Here is a 13,585-nt window from a genome sequence, read left to right as displayed (position 1 = left end):
GAAGCCCATGTCCAGGATCCGTCTGTGTGTGGTGGCTCTTGATGCACTGACTCCAGCCTCAGTCCACTCCTTGTGAAAGTCCCCGACACTTTTGAATGGCCTTTTCCTGACAATCCTCTCCAGGCTGCGGTCATCCCTGCTGCTTGTGCACCTTTTTCTTCTACACAACTTTCTATTAATGTGCATTGATACAGCACTTTGGGAACATCCAACTTCTTTTGCAATTACCTTTTGAGGCTTTCCCTCCTTATGGAGGGTGTCAATGATTTTCTGCACAACTGTCAGGTCAGCAGTCTTTCCCATGATTGTGATTCCTACTGAACCAGACTGAGAGACCATTTAAAGGCTCAGGTGTTATGGCTTAATTAGCTGATTAGAGTGGGACACTTTGAGCCTAGAATATTGCACCTTTTATACAATATTCTAATTTTCTGAGATTGTGGATTTGGGGTTTTCATGAGCTGTAAGCCATAATCATCACAATTATGACAAATCACGGCGTGAACTATCTTGCTTTGCATGTAATGAGTCTATCTCATATATTAGTTTCACCTTTAAGTTGCATTACTGAAATAAATGAACTTTTGCATGATATTCTAATTTTTCGAGTTTCACCTGTATACAGCAATTAACATTTTATTTTTTTTTTCAATACGAGTATTGGCGGCAATCAGCAACTTATAGCAGGACAGCGGTATTGCGGTGGACATTTTTACACTGAACCAGTGACATTAATACAATGATCATCAAAGAGTTAACTGTGTGCTAGCTATGTGCTTAGTGTACACTAGGTGGGGCTTTTACTAGGGGAAGTGAAGGATTGTGTTCCCAGCTTTGCAGGGATACAATATCCTTCACTCCCCCCCCCCTCCCCCATCAGAACAGAGCTCTGCCTTGTTTACATAGGCAGAGCTCTATTCTGTGTCCTACCCGATGATTGGCGGGTGCCGGTGGACATCTGTTTATCAGCCCTCGCAGATCGGCTTCTGCTGTGAGTGTTCACAGCAGAAGCATTCCAACAGCAGAGTGTGCGCCTCCCTATGTCAGAAGTGTAAAATCATGTATTTATATGTGACTTTGCACAGGAGGCCCACCCTGTAGCAGTAAAACTGCTATAGGGGGGACCTCAAGTGGTTAATGGGCATGCATTTTTCTTCTGCTTTTTTAATACAAAAAACAGAAGAAAAACTGATTAGTGAGATAGCAGCCTTAAAAGAATAAATCAAATGGAATATCAGTGTAAAAATGCACACACTAGGCACTTACCAACAGTGGGCTGCATGGTCATTAAAGCTGAACTCTGGAGAAAACAAGAAGGCTCCCTTGCAATGGAGCTGCCCCCACACTGCAAGGGTTACATTCTTAAGCCTAAGGGACCACAAACAGCACTTTTATGTACCTGGACCTCCACTATTGTAGACACCCTCTGGATTTTAAGACTGGTTCCTGTAGACTCTTCTTCCCTTTGCCTCTGGGGCTGCAGGCTCTCTGATGTCATCAAGTACAATGCAAGGCTCATAGTGCTGCACTGGACATGAGAAATTCTGAAGGACCCTCTGCACACTGGTATATACCCTTTCAAGCAGACTATGCAATAAATAGGGATATTTAGTTCACACACATTGCAATACATGCTTAAGCTGGCCAACTGCGTCAAAGTAATCCCTCTATGGCCAGTCTTACTCTGCTCTGCCTACGCAAATGCTACTGTGGACACAATGCTAGCATAGGGGAAAAGACACAATGGGGAGAGCTACAAAGTTCAGGTCTGGCTACTGACCCAACAATACAACAAACATATAGGGTATATACCAGTGTGCAGAGGGTCCTGCAGAATTTCTAGTGTTAATATGTGGTTACACCCCTTTAGCACCTGATAGATAAATGCATGCACTAGCTGTTGGGATTTGAGCACAGGTATCTCTTGTTTGCATTGGACATGAGGACACCAAGAAACAGTGCATTGCAGCATAAGTGAGTAGAGGGGGATTGAGCAAGTAACACTGCTTTTCGTGGCCCCCAAGTGAATTTAACTTTTGCAGTGCAAGGGGCGCCTAATGTAAGGGAGCCTTTTATTCCTCCGTGAACATGGACTTTAATACTCTGAACTGCCTTTTTTATTCTGCACAGTTGATCTGATATGCAAGACAATCCCATAGGGATACTGGTCCATAACACTGATGGCAGTTTATGTGTCAAGGTAACAGATAGTGAAATTCTAGAATTGCCTCTTAAAGGCTTATTTCACAAAGCATTAAATTGGCAAATAAACAACCCGTCACTTTCACAGATATAGCTTTACTAAACTGAAATCCGATTGGCTGTTATTAGCTACTGCAAGAAACCATATATCCGAAGGGAAATGAGCTAAAGCAATTATAGAAACCCAAAAGGGAAACAAACTACAGCAATTATATTAAAGTCTTAGCAAGGATGCCAAGGATGTTTACCCTAGAACACAGCTCTCCACTCCTTTATGGGCTTACATCTTATTTGCACTATTTCAGGCATTAATATGCTGTAACAAAAAAACAAAACAAAACAAAACAAAAAAAAAAAAAAAGGAGGAGAGCCTACCCAAAGCAAGGCCTAAGGGCAGTGCTATTCAAAATTAAAAATTACAATTAGCCTGACCATCTGGATTTTCTTTAAGGGAGGTGAACCTAGCTTTAACATGCAGTCTACCCAAACTAACAAGGTAATGAACTTAGTATCGGCAGTGCAAACATTGCATCAGGGAGGTACAGCTAGGGGAATACTTCTTCAAACATTTTCCAAAGCCAACAGTTTTTTAGTACCATGAAAAACTAAATAACTAACTACCCGGTCATACCGGTGCGATTTGCAAATTGAAATTGCACATGAAAATCGCATCTAATGAATGTGAATGTTAGTGTCTTAACGTGTGATTTGCTGCTAAAGTGGTTCTTGCATTACTTTTTCTTCAGTTTTGTTGCGATTTCATATACATTATTATACAGGATTTATATAGCGCCAACAGTGTGCTCAGCGCTTTACAATATAAATGGAGACAATACAGCAACAATGCAGTTCAATACAAGAGGGTTAACGAGGGCAGTGTTCCTTTGAGCTTACAATCCAAGATAAAATATAATGGAAATCGCACTGCAAATTGCAAGAAATCGTTGAAAATCTCCACAAAAGTAGCAACAAAGTCTTCAGAAATCGCTCTGAAATTGCACGATTTTTATTCGCAGCAGTGTGTCTGGTGACTAAAGCTTCATCCTAGATAAATTGTGCTATAGCAGGAATATTTCTATCAGTAAAATATACAAATCCTACAACAGTTGAAATACTTTGTTACAATGTATCTCTTTATAGTAACTGACACCTCTCATGACAAAACCTAAACATAGGAATCTATTTCTGGATGACGTTTAGTATTCCTATCAGTATAGTGCCTATTCAGTTCACACTGCTTTTACTGCTAAGGCCTCATGCACACTGGACATTATAAAAACACCAGTAGCATAGCTGTAGAATGCTGCAATAAAAATGTGAGGCTTCTTTTGTGTTTTTTCCCATTAGCCTTTTTCAGCTTTTTTTTTAGTGTTTTTCAGCATTTGCGTGTTTTAGCAGTTATACTCTCACAAAATCTTCAGGCTCAAAAATGCTCATGAATGCTGGATAGCTGCATTTGTTAGCATTTTTCAGCTTTAATCAGCGTTGGAGCATTTTTACAGCTAAAAACTCCCCTTGTAACCCACTAGTTCTGGGATTTTTTTCCAGCCAGGAAACGCTCCTGCCAAAAAAATAAAAAAAAAATTAAAAAAAAAAATTAAAAACCGCTGATTAAAGCCTATGTGCCTGAATACATAGGATAACATGCTGAGGAGTTTACGGATTGTAAATAAAAAAAAATGCCAGAAGCCAAAAACAGCAGCTGCAAAAACATCTAGTGTGCATGAGCACTTAGTGTCATCCCTGGCATCAATAGACAAAATATGATTTATTTATTTAAAGTGGAACTAAACCTACAGTATGTTTTGTACAACTGAGTAGGCAGATTTTTATTGAAGAAGAGACAGCTTATGTATCTTCTGCAATGATTCAAACTTAGCTGTTCAGTTTTCTACCGAATGTACAAAGGAGCTGCGTATCTGAGGCACAGCATGCTTTCCCAGCATAATTCAATTATGCCTGAATGGCTGGACTCCCATAGACATGCGTGGGGTGATGCCATCCCCAACTGCTCAATCAAGAGGCCAAAAAACTGGTATTTAGGAGATGATAGGCATGGGATGTAACCACATTGCTGGAAGGTGGAGGTGAGCATACTCTGAGGTTTAGTTCCACTTTAAGGGCCTGTTCATACCAGGAACATTGGAATTGCCCAACACCTGGTGTGAACAGAACCTTAAATAAATAGCTATTTAAAGCAGTAGTTAAGTCTGTATAACCGCCTGCAAGTGAATGACATACTAGTACATTATGAGAGACTTCTCTCCAGCAGTACACTGTCAGGGATCCCTCTAACAGAACACTGTTCCCACCAACAAAGCTTCCAACTTCACCCAGTGTACCTTCCATTTTGCAGGCTCTGGCCATTTGAATGGCTGGGCCGTGATGACGTCACTCCCACCCATGTGCACAGGAGTCACGGTTGCTACACAGTACTCTTTGGATTAAAAGCACACTCAGTGTGCCCTCAATTCAGAGAGCAGTGCACATGCACCAGTGACGCCACTGGCTTCAGAAACAGTGAATCTCTTCTATACAGGGCATATTTACAAGATATTCATTGTACCTACAGGTAAAACTTAATATAAACTTACCTGTATGTACAGTGTCCAAGAGGCGTTTACTACTGCTTTAGGGATTAATGAGAACAAGGAAAGAAACCTTGCTCCCTATCATGCCAGCTCACGCCAACATCAGTCAATGTTTGGTGAAAAAAGCATTCACAGCTTTAAAAATATGCCCCTAGGTCATTTATTGTTTCCCTACAATTACTGGAACAGTAATACAGTTTTTAGGAGAAAAAAAAATAAAAAAAATAGTAAAAGCATGGTTTGGCACTTGTTTGCTATCTCTTCCCACAACTTAATGGGAAGTATAAAACCGGATGAATTAAAAGTGAAGAATCTTAGTGTGCTTGTAAGTCATAGACTTCATAAAGGAACCCAATGACAGCCTGACATGTCTACAGTTAGCAAAATGAGCTTTTTTGTATTGAAAGAACAATGGAACAACCTAAGAGGCAAGGCTCATAAGTTTGTCCTTCTGAAAAAACGCATCACTTCACAAAATGGATATTGTGGATGTGGAAACTGTGCAGAAAAAGGTCAACTCATTTTAAAAAAGGACACAGAGGATCACAATCACAAGAAAACACTGCCGGAGCTGAATCTGACCACACAAGAAAAAAAAAAAAAAAGAAATTAACTTTTTTTCCCCTGCAAAATGGGTTGAATATGATGACCGCATGCCTTATCCATACAGGTCTTGTTGGTATCAATAAAAAATAGACAGCTCCATTTGTCTTCAACCTATAACCAGTGCATAGTTCAGGTTTTAAATGTTCTTTACTGTCCTGCATGTCACACCTACATAGGTAAAATATCTGTTCCAAGAAATGACAGGAGGAGATCTCAAACGGCTTTACATTTTTTTTTTACACGTTAGTGTGAGTCAACAGAAATATAAAGTGAACCTGCGTTATATATTAACTTTTAAAAATCAAAATAATACAGTGCTGCCTTTTTAGATTTTCTGACATTTAAGCTTTAAAAAAGACTGCCATTTTTTTCTAATCAATACATTCTCCTCCGTAGAATTTAAATATTATTACTGGGGCCCAATTTTCTTGTTTTCATTAGTAACTTTCATCACCTGCCATTTCCCAACCAGTGGGACTGTCTAAGGCAAGCCATAAGATCATACAATTTTCTTTCCTTCCCCATCAACACAGTCAGTATTAATGATCCCCAGCAGCGATTGCCAAAAATATGACAGGATGGTTTTACTGAAGCCGATCAATAGATCGACTTCAGAACAACCGGCCTGCCCATAGATGGATGAAAATTTCAGCTGGTTCAGCAGGGACTGGCCAAAATTCAATCTATTGTTGGCTTAAGTTGGCTGTAAGGGCACTAGTCAGGCCCCTGTAACCAAATGAAATTAAAGCAAAATTAGAATTATATATATTTTATTATTATTTTTTTTTAACTCATTCCCAGTTTCCATTTGTGTCACCTAGGGAAGAGTGATGTCACACTCCTTCCAGCGAGATTCCAAGGAATGCCAATTGGCCCAAATCCAGGGAGAACATGCTCCTGCACTGTGTTTAAACATCATCTTGCAAGATTTGGTCTACTCAGCATTCCCCAAGATCTCATCAGAAGAATGGTGACTTTAGACCCTGCAGCATGGAAGCTGGGGAAATATTTATTAGCTACCCTATATTTTTTTACATTTATTTGAACCATTTTGGCATGGGGGGGCAGTCAATAAGCAGGCCTGGTCTGTAGTTACAATTCTCTTGAAAGTTAATCATTCAGTAATTTTATAAGTCTCAATATGCAGAAGTATAAAGTATCTTCTTTTTCCTAAAAGCAGTCCCAAGATTTACTTGACTTGGTCATCTGAGCCAGCATCTCAATGTAGGAAGTAGATGCTGACCCTAGATGATGCTTGAATGAAGATGGCGTCTTCCTTTTAGGGAGAAAAGGTACTCTTAGGAAAGGTAATAAATATCTGCAAATGTTACACATTACTTAACATGCATGTATATAACAATAGACAAAAATTAAAAAAAAAAAAAAAAAAAATCTAAAACTAGGTTGATATTAAAATGCAGACAATTTAAAAACGGTGTCCAAAACCGCAGCATTTTTCCAAGGATATGCAAGTTGTGTACATGCAAATGCAGCAGTTTAAAATAGACGTGTTACTAAGGTTTGGCTTCCTATATGAATGGCCATTCCTCCCTCCTGTGGATACAGACCAGAGCTCCCATCTATGAGCAAAGTGGAGCTCCACCTTTCTGCATCAGCTGCAACCCAGGGTGGTGTTAAACAAAGAGCTTCAAATCAGCAATTCTCTGACATGACAAAAAAAAAAAAAAATTCATAGGCAATTTAGCCCTGGTTCACATGGAATTCTACTTTGAAATCGCACTACTTCACTTGAAGTAGCACTATTTCAAAGCCGCAGATCGGTGTGATTTGTACCTCTGATTTTACTGCAGCTTACGACTTCATTTAACAGCAGTCAATGCAAGTCACAAAGAAATCTGAAAAAAGTAGCGCAGGAATGATTTTTGAAATTGCGCTACTTCAGATCGCAATGATTAAGACAGTGCCATAGAAATACAGTAAAAGCGACTTCAAGTGCAATTTGTGAATCGCATGTTGCACCTGAAGTTGCACCAGTGTGAAGCAGGGCTTAACTGCACTTAGGAGTGCAGCCAGACTCCAGCCGGTAAGGACTGCGGTAGTGAAGCTGTAGAATGGCACAGATCTAAATGCTGTCTATAGTGCCCTTTGTACTGCTGAAAGACCGAGAACTTTCATTCATGAGGTTACAAACTTTGAACAGTAAACAGTATCACATATCCCTATATGAACTCATCCAGGAAAACATTTTTCTTTGCACATCGGAATTAAAATACAACAAAAAGGTGCCAAAACACAGAATTAGGTATACCTTTACAACAGATTTTAATGTGCGCCTTCCTGTAAAGCTGAACTCCAGACATATAAGCATTCATTTATATATATAGTCATCAATGACCAAAAAGGATATAAATTCACTCTGTGCGTAACAAATAACTTTGCAAACCTAGTTATTACCAAATAAATTGGCAGCAACCTCACTGTGCTGCACATGTAGACAGCTGAACTGTGGGAAGGACCTAGCAGGCTCCTCCAACTACAAGGTGCCTGTAGACAGCTACTTGAGTGGCGGAGCCAAGACCAGTCCCCCTATGCAAAGAGAGAGAGACCGGTCTTTATTACAGAAGTTACTGCACAGAACCAAACTCTTATGCTGGATTATGGCACAGATCTGGAAGAAATACACAATGCACTCCAAGATGTGAATGCACAAGCCTTTTGTATTTGGACAATAATTTTCTATCCCAGAATTCAACAAGTTCCTGTCGGAGGTGGGCAATTACCAAGCCTCTCGGGGGGGCTTTAGTGGTGGCAAATATGAGGCCCTATGTAAACAGTTTTCTGTGCTGAACGTGTGTGCCCTGCGCACTCCCAGCACAGTTGTTGACGGGTGCTGGAAAGCTCATGATGCATACTTGTGATCCTGTGACTGCTGTCACAAGCAATCCAGCAATCCTTTTACATGTTTTTCTGGTATTTTTATGTATTCAATTAGTGCTTTTATTTAGTATGAATTTTAAACTTCCACAAGTAAATGTCCTCCCCAGCAGCAGTGTGGAGCTGAAGTTACACACTGCAGAGCTCACTGAGAAGAGCTCTGAGAGCTGATTGGAGGGAAGAGACACACCCCCTTCACACAACTCACAGGAACAGAGCAGAGGCTGTCACTCTGCTGAAGGTTCCTCCCCCGTCACCATTTTTCTCTTGGCGCTAGAAAAACTTGTCAGAAGTTATCAGTATGAATAACAGAGGAATGAAGCAGCAGATAGAAATGACACTTAGTGCTCTTAATTTAGATAAGTACACACTATAGAGGGATATGCTTTGTTCATAGTTCATGTCTGAAGTTTACAACCACTTTAAGGTCCCGGAACAGGTGCGAGAAAGGTGCATTAAGTGCGCGTTTCCAGCACCGCAGGTGAACACACTGCCCTTGTGAGAGAGATGTGTATGTCAGTGAACTGTTAATGGCACCTCAATGCATCTTTCAAACGCAGCACGTTTGTGGCCACCAAATCACATGATACTGCAGAACCAAGTGATGTGGTGCAACACATCCTGAAAAAATAATGCTTGCACTACTTTTTCTGAATTCCATTGTGTTTTGCAGCCCAGGTGAGTGAAAAAGGTCATTCCCAAGACCAATCCTATTGACAGGTGCCAAGCCAGTTCGCCACAAGAGGAAGGAAGGAGAGAGAGAAAGCAAGAAGGAAAAGGGAGGGAGGGAGGGGAGGAGAGAGAGAGAGAGAGAGAGAGAGAGAGAGAGAGAGAGAGAGAGAGAGAGAGAGAGAGAGAGAGAGAGAGAGAGAGAGAGAGAGAGAGAGAGAGAGAGAGAGAGAGAGAGAGAGAGAGAGAGAGAGAGAGAGAGAGAGAGAGAGAGAGAGCGCGCGCAAAAAGGAAAAAGGAGAGAGAAAGCAAGAAAGCAGGAGGGAGGAAGAAGGAAGGAAGGGGGAGGAAGAAGGAAGGAAGGGGGAGGAAGAAGGAAGGAAGGGGGAGGAAGAAAGAAGGAAGGAGGACCGCACACTGCAACAAGATACTTGAATAAAATGTCTATTCCAAATGACCACAACACTGGATTCCAAGGGCGTTCAGCATTTCACACAACTTCAGTACTTGTACATAATGGTTATGAATAGGCACTGAAGTTGTGTGAAATGCATGAATGCCCTTGGAATCCAGTGTTATGGTCATTTGGAATAGACATTTTATTCAAGTATCCTTCTGTGGAGTGCGGCCACCTCTTTCCTCTTCTTTGATTGGTTTCTATGCAGAGCTGCACCTGATTTTGCACTCTCCAGTTTTACTAAATTCCCCCCCCCCCCATAGCGTCCTGGACACCTGAACCGCTGGACCTTCCAGAAGTGAATCTGTTGGCTTCAGCTTTGAAGATGACCACTGCTACAGTTTAGATACCATCCTTCTTGAACCTCACAGACAGCTGGGACAAGGGGTGGATAAGAGGGGCAGAAGCGAGGAGAGAGCTGGGTGGAGGTGCTGGTTGCGCACACCCTAAGCTCTCACATCATGAATGGGGGGGGGGGGTCTAATTTGGCATCTTTGCTCTGGGTGCTGGAGATTACCTTGTCCCGGCACTGCTGCCAGGTATGGTTTATGTATTTGTCATGTCAGTCATTATCTTTCCGCAACTTCTGACGGCACTATTCAGTCATTACCAGCTTAAGCCTTTGGTAATGGATTGCTAATAGTTACAAAAAACAAGTTACAAGAAAAATGGTTTCCTTCCACACAAATCACTGATAAATGCTGCTCTATATTACACAGGAGAGAAAACAGTCCAAAAACATTTGATTTTACCACATTCTCACCACAGCTGTCACTTTTGACATTTCAATAAAGTTCTGTGAAAAAATAAACTGGGATTGGCACCGTGTCTCCCTGCGGCCATGCAATCGGCAGGGTGTGGATGAGCCCTAAATCTACATACATGCAGGATAGCTGCTGCGTTCAGAGGTAGCTAAACGTCGCCTTTGGACACAGCAAGTCGGTGTGGTGTGGCTGCATACAAACTGGTTGATTACCTGTGGTCACAACTCTGCACAGATCCCTGGACACACGCTGACTGCAACTCGGTATTCCCATGTAACTGTTCCAATGAGTGCCTACATGTGAACAGCAGCTGCTGGTGCTACAAAGTACAAATCTGACAGCCGCCACTGACAGCGACAGCTGTTTGCACACGGCCTGCGACAGCATCTGTTACTACTGAAAGGAATCCACAGATTCTGGCCACTGGCCGTACACAAAATCCTGTGTCAATAAAGCCCAAATCTGAACTCCACACAAACAGCTACCTACACAGATGAAATACATATACAAGAACACTTTCACCTGCCAAAAAATGTATTTCTGTCCTGAAAATTACACAGCTACGTCACACAGCACAGCCTTGACTGGCAGGACAGTAGACCTGATTTTTCTCTACTATAGTTAAGTTATATCTACAGATCTTGTCCCTCCCCCATCCTGTGATTGGACAGTGAAAGCAGAAGCAGCAGAAGGATGCACTATTTTCTGTCACTCTGCTCTCTCCTCCTATCAGAATGTTGCTTGTGAGCACTGCAGACCACTGACTGACAGATTGTGTTACTTTACCCTCCCACAGTCCGTGATCTGCTGTACAGGGACTGCAAGCGGCTGATACAAGGTCAGATTCAAATACGTCCACTGATTGTATTTACAAATATGCATTCGATTGTATATCAACATTCAGCTCTGGGAAAAGTAAAAGTCCTCCCTTGCAGTGGGGCTGTGCTGACACTGCAAGGGTTAATTGTTCACATCTGTCTGGGGCAGGGGTGGGCAACTGTAGCCCTCCAGCTGTTGGTGAACTACAAGTCCCATCATGCCTCTGCCTTTGGGAGTCATGCTTGTAACTGTCAGGTTTGCATCATGGGACTTGTAGTTCTAGAACAGCTGGAGGGCCACAGTTGCCCACCCCTGGTCTAGGGGATGGGAAAGCACTTTCACTTACCTAATCCTTCACTCCAGGGGTGGACTGTCCCTCAGTGTCCTCAAGTCCAGTGCAAAGCTAAGGACCCTGCATTGGTCTTGAGGACATCAGAGGACCTTACACTGCCAGAGTGCAGGGGAGAAGAGGCTGCCTGGTCCAGTCTGCATGGGAGCCTGCAGGATCAGAGGATCGGGTAGGTAAAACTGATTTTCTCAATCTCCTACACAGAAATCAGCACTTACCCCTTGCAGTGTGGGAGTGGCCACAGTGAAAAGGACTTGTAAATTTCCTGCAGTTCAGCTTTAAAGAGCAACTCCACTTTTGTTAAGAAAAAAAGCATTCCCCTCTGGGTGATCTATGTACATTGTAGGGATGTTAAACTTTGTTGCAGATTCCTCCCTTTTGTTATTCTGAAACAGCTGCCTGTTTGTGTCCACACACAGAGTGAATCTGTATGGGAGTGATTGTAGAACGACCAATCAGCTGCTGCACCTGCAATGCTCGAATGAGGAGAGTGGCAGGGTCTGCATCCCTTTAGACATGATTTCCCTTTGTGAGTACCTCTCTAAAAATGAAATTTCTGTTGCAGTAGATGCCAAAAATCCGACTTGTATCTTGTGCAGGCAAATTAGTAAACACACAAGCAAGAAATGACATATCGGGGGGGCTCCAGGTAGCCATATTGTATTGCATTCTGCAGAAAATTACAGTGCTGCAGATATTGCAACTATATTTTTTAATAACATTCAATTGCAATATGACTTGTGTTGCAATTGTATACGCTGTATTATTTTTTTTTCTATTTGCTATTTTTTTTCCCCACGACTGTGGAGTTACCCTTTAATGAATAAAGAACTGCATTAATATGTGTCTCTTATATCTGTCTTCAGTTCAGCCTAAATTCAAAGTGTCTCTAAACTCAAAAGGTAAGATGTTGGAGCTTACCAGTCCTCAGAAGTAGCGGCTGCATTAGTTTTCTTTTTTTCCCAGACTAAGAACATTTTCGGCAAGTACAGAACATACCTGCAGATCTTGCCAGAAATGTCACGTCCTTCTCCCTTCCTGTGAGATGAAAAGAAAGTACACAAAATGTTATTTTCCTTTTGTAAATGATCAGTCCCATCGACAACAATATAACAGGTGAAATGGCAGACATGACTGAAGACCAACCTGTGTGACAACCATGGCAGACTCCAGAGGAAAGTGTAGTCACAAAAGGGACAGGACTCATCAGATTACCAGGAAAATAAATAAAGGGAGGAAAAGCTGAAAAACAACAACTAATGCAGACACATCTAAAACTGGTAAGCTGCAATATAGGATGTTTTTGTTTTTTAGGGGGTTAGATACATATTATGTCATTGATCAAAAACAAGAACGTCTGATTTTATACTACCTTTCATGATCTGTATACTTGTCAAAGAACTGACGCCAGAAAGTCAGGATGACAGCCAGGCAACCAACATTTTCAGAAGCAGGTGACAATGGTAGCTCCCCTCCATTTTTCTAGTGACACAATGACTTGGGGACAGAGAACAGATTAATACACATCAGAGGCACGTAGAGACCATATGATACACTTCAAACCTGGAGCAACCAATCAGCTTCTAGCTTCAGCTAGCTCAGGTAAGCTTTGAAAGTGAAAGCTAGAAGCTGATTGGCTGCCATGCACAGCTGCTGCAGTCCTAGTAAGCGCCCCCATTTAATAGAATACAGTACCCCACTGTCCCTCATGTTCTTCTATACCCCCTTCTCTGCAGACCCCGAGCTGTGTCATTGTTAGGCCATTCCATAGAGCGGATTGTGCCTATTCATTGCAGCCCCCATAGACATGCGCACTGTGCTCCTCCCCCCTCCATGTGCTCACTCACTGAAGAACAGGCGGTACTCTAGGCTGTTGGCATTGGCCCTCTGCTCGATGCTGTATGCCATGCTGCCGCTCCGGCGCCGACTACTCTCACTGGACTGGAGAGACACTGAGAACAGGCCAGCAGGCGCAGGGCTCCAATATCCACACACACACCTTCTGAGGGTCTCTCCTGATAGGCTGGACGCGACCCTGGGCGGAGACTTCCTCTCGCGGCTGTCAAAAGATTTTTGTTTATAGAACACGCCCAACGCTCTTCCAACCAATGGCCGCTCGATTTCCGTAGAAGACTTGAGTCAGGCCGCGCAATGAATGAATGAGATGTGACGTCACGGGGGCATTCCCCGGCGTGTTGGTCCCGCCCACCGGTAGAACGCAGAGGGCATTGGA

The 13,585-nt window shown here is 42.4% G+C and overlaps 1 protein-coding gene across 1 annotated transcript in view; it reads right to left on the bottom strand.

Annotated features, from left to right (window-relative positions):
- The window catches only part of PPA1 (inorganic pyrophosphatase 1), a 135,405-nt gene extending 122,047 nt beyond the window's left edge, over nt 1-13,358 (bottom strand). The window contains exon 1 of the mRNA XM_089686202.1: nt 13,200-13,358. Coding sequence (XP_089542328.1) covers nt 13,200-13,260 — 61 coding nt within the window. The 5' untranslated portion in view covers nt 13,261-13,358. The remainder of the gene's footprint in view (nt 1-13,199) is intronic.
- Between the last annotated feature and the right edge of the window lie 227 nt (nt 13,359-13,585).

This window comes from Staurois parvus, unplaced genomic scaffold, assembly GCF_062004578.1.
Source record: "Staurois parvus isolate SC_StPar_1 unplaced genomic scaffold, SC_StPar_1.0 ptg000393l, whole genome shotgun sequence".
Classification (NCBI taxonomy): domain Eukaryota; kingdom Metazoa; phylum Chordata; class Amphibia; order Anura; family Ranidae; genus Staurois; species Staurois parvus.
The sequence above is the reverse complement of the archived record's forward strand: the minus strand, read 5'-3'. Positions and strand labels throughout refer to the sequence as shown.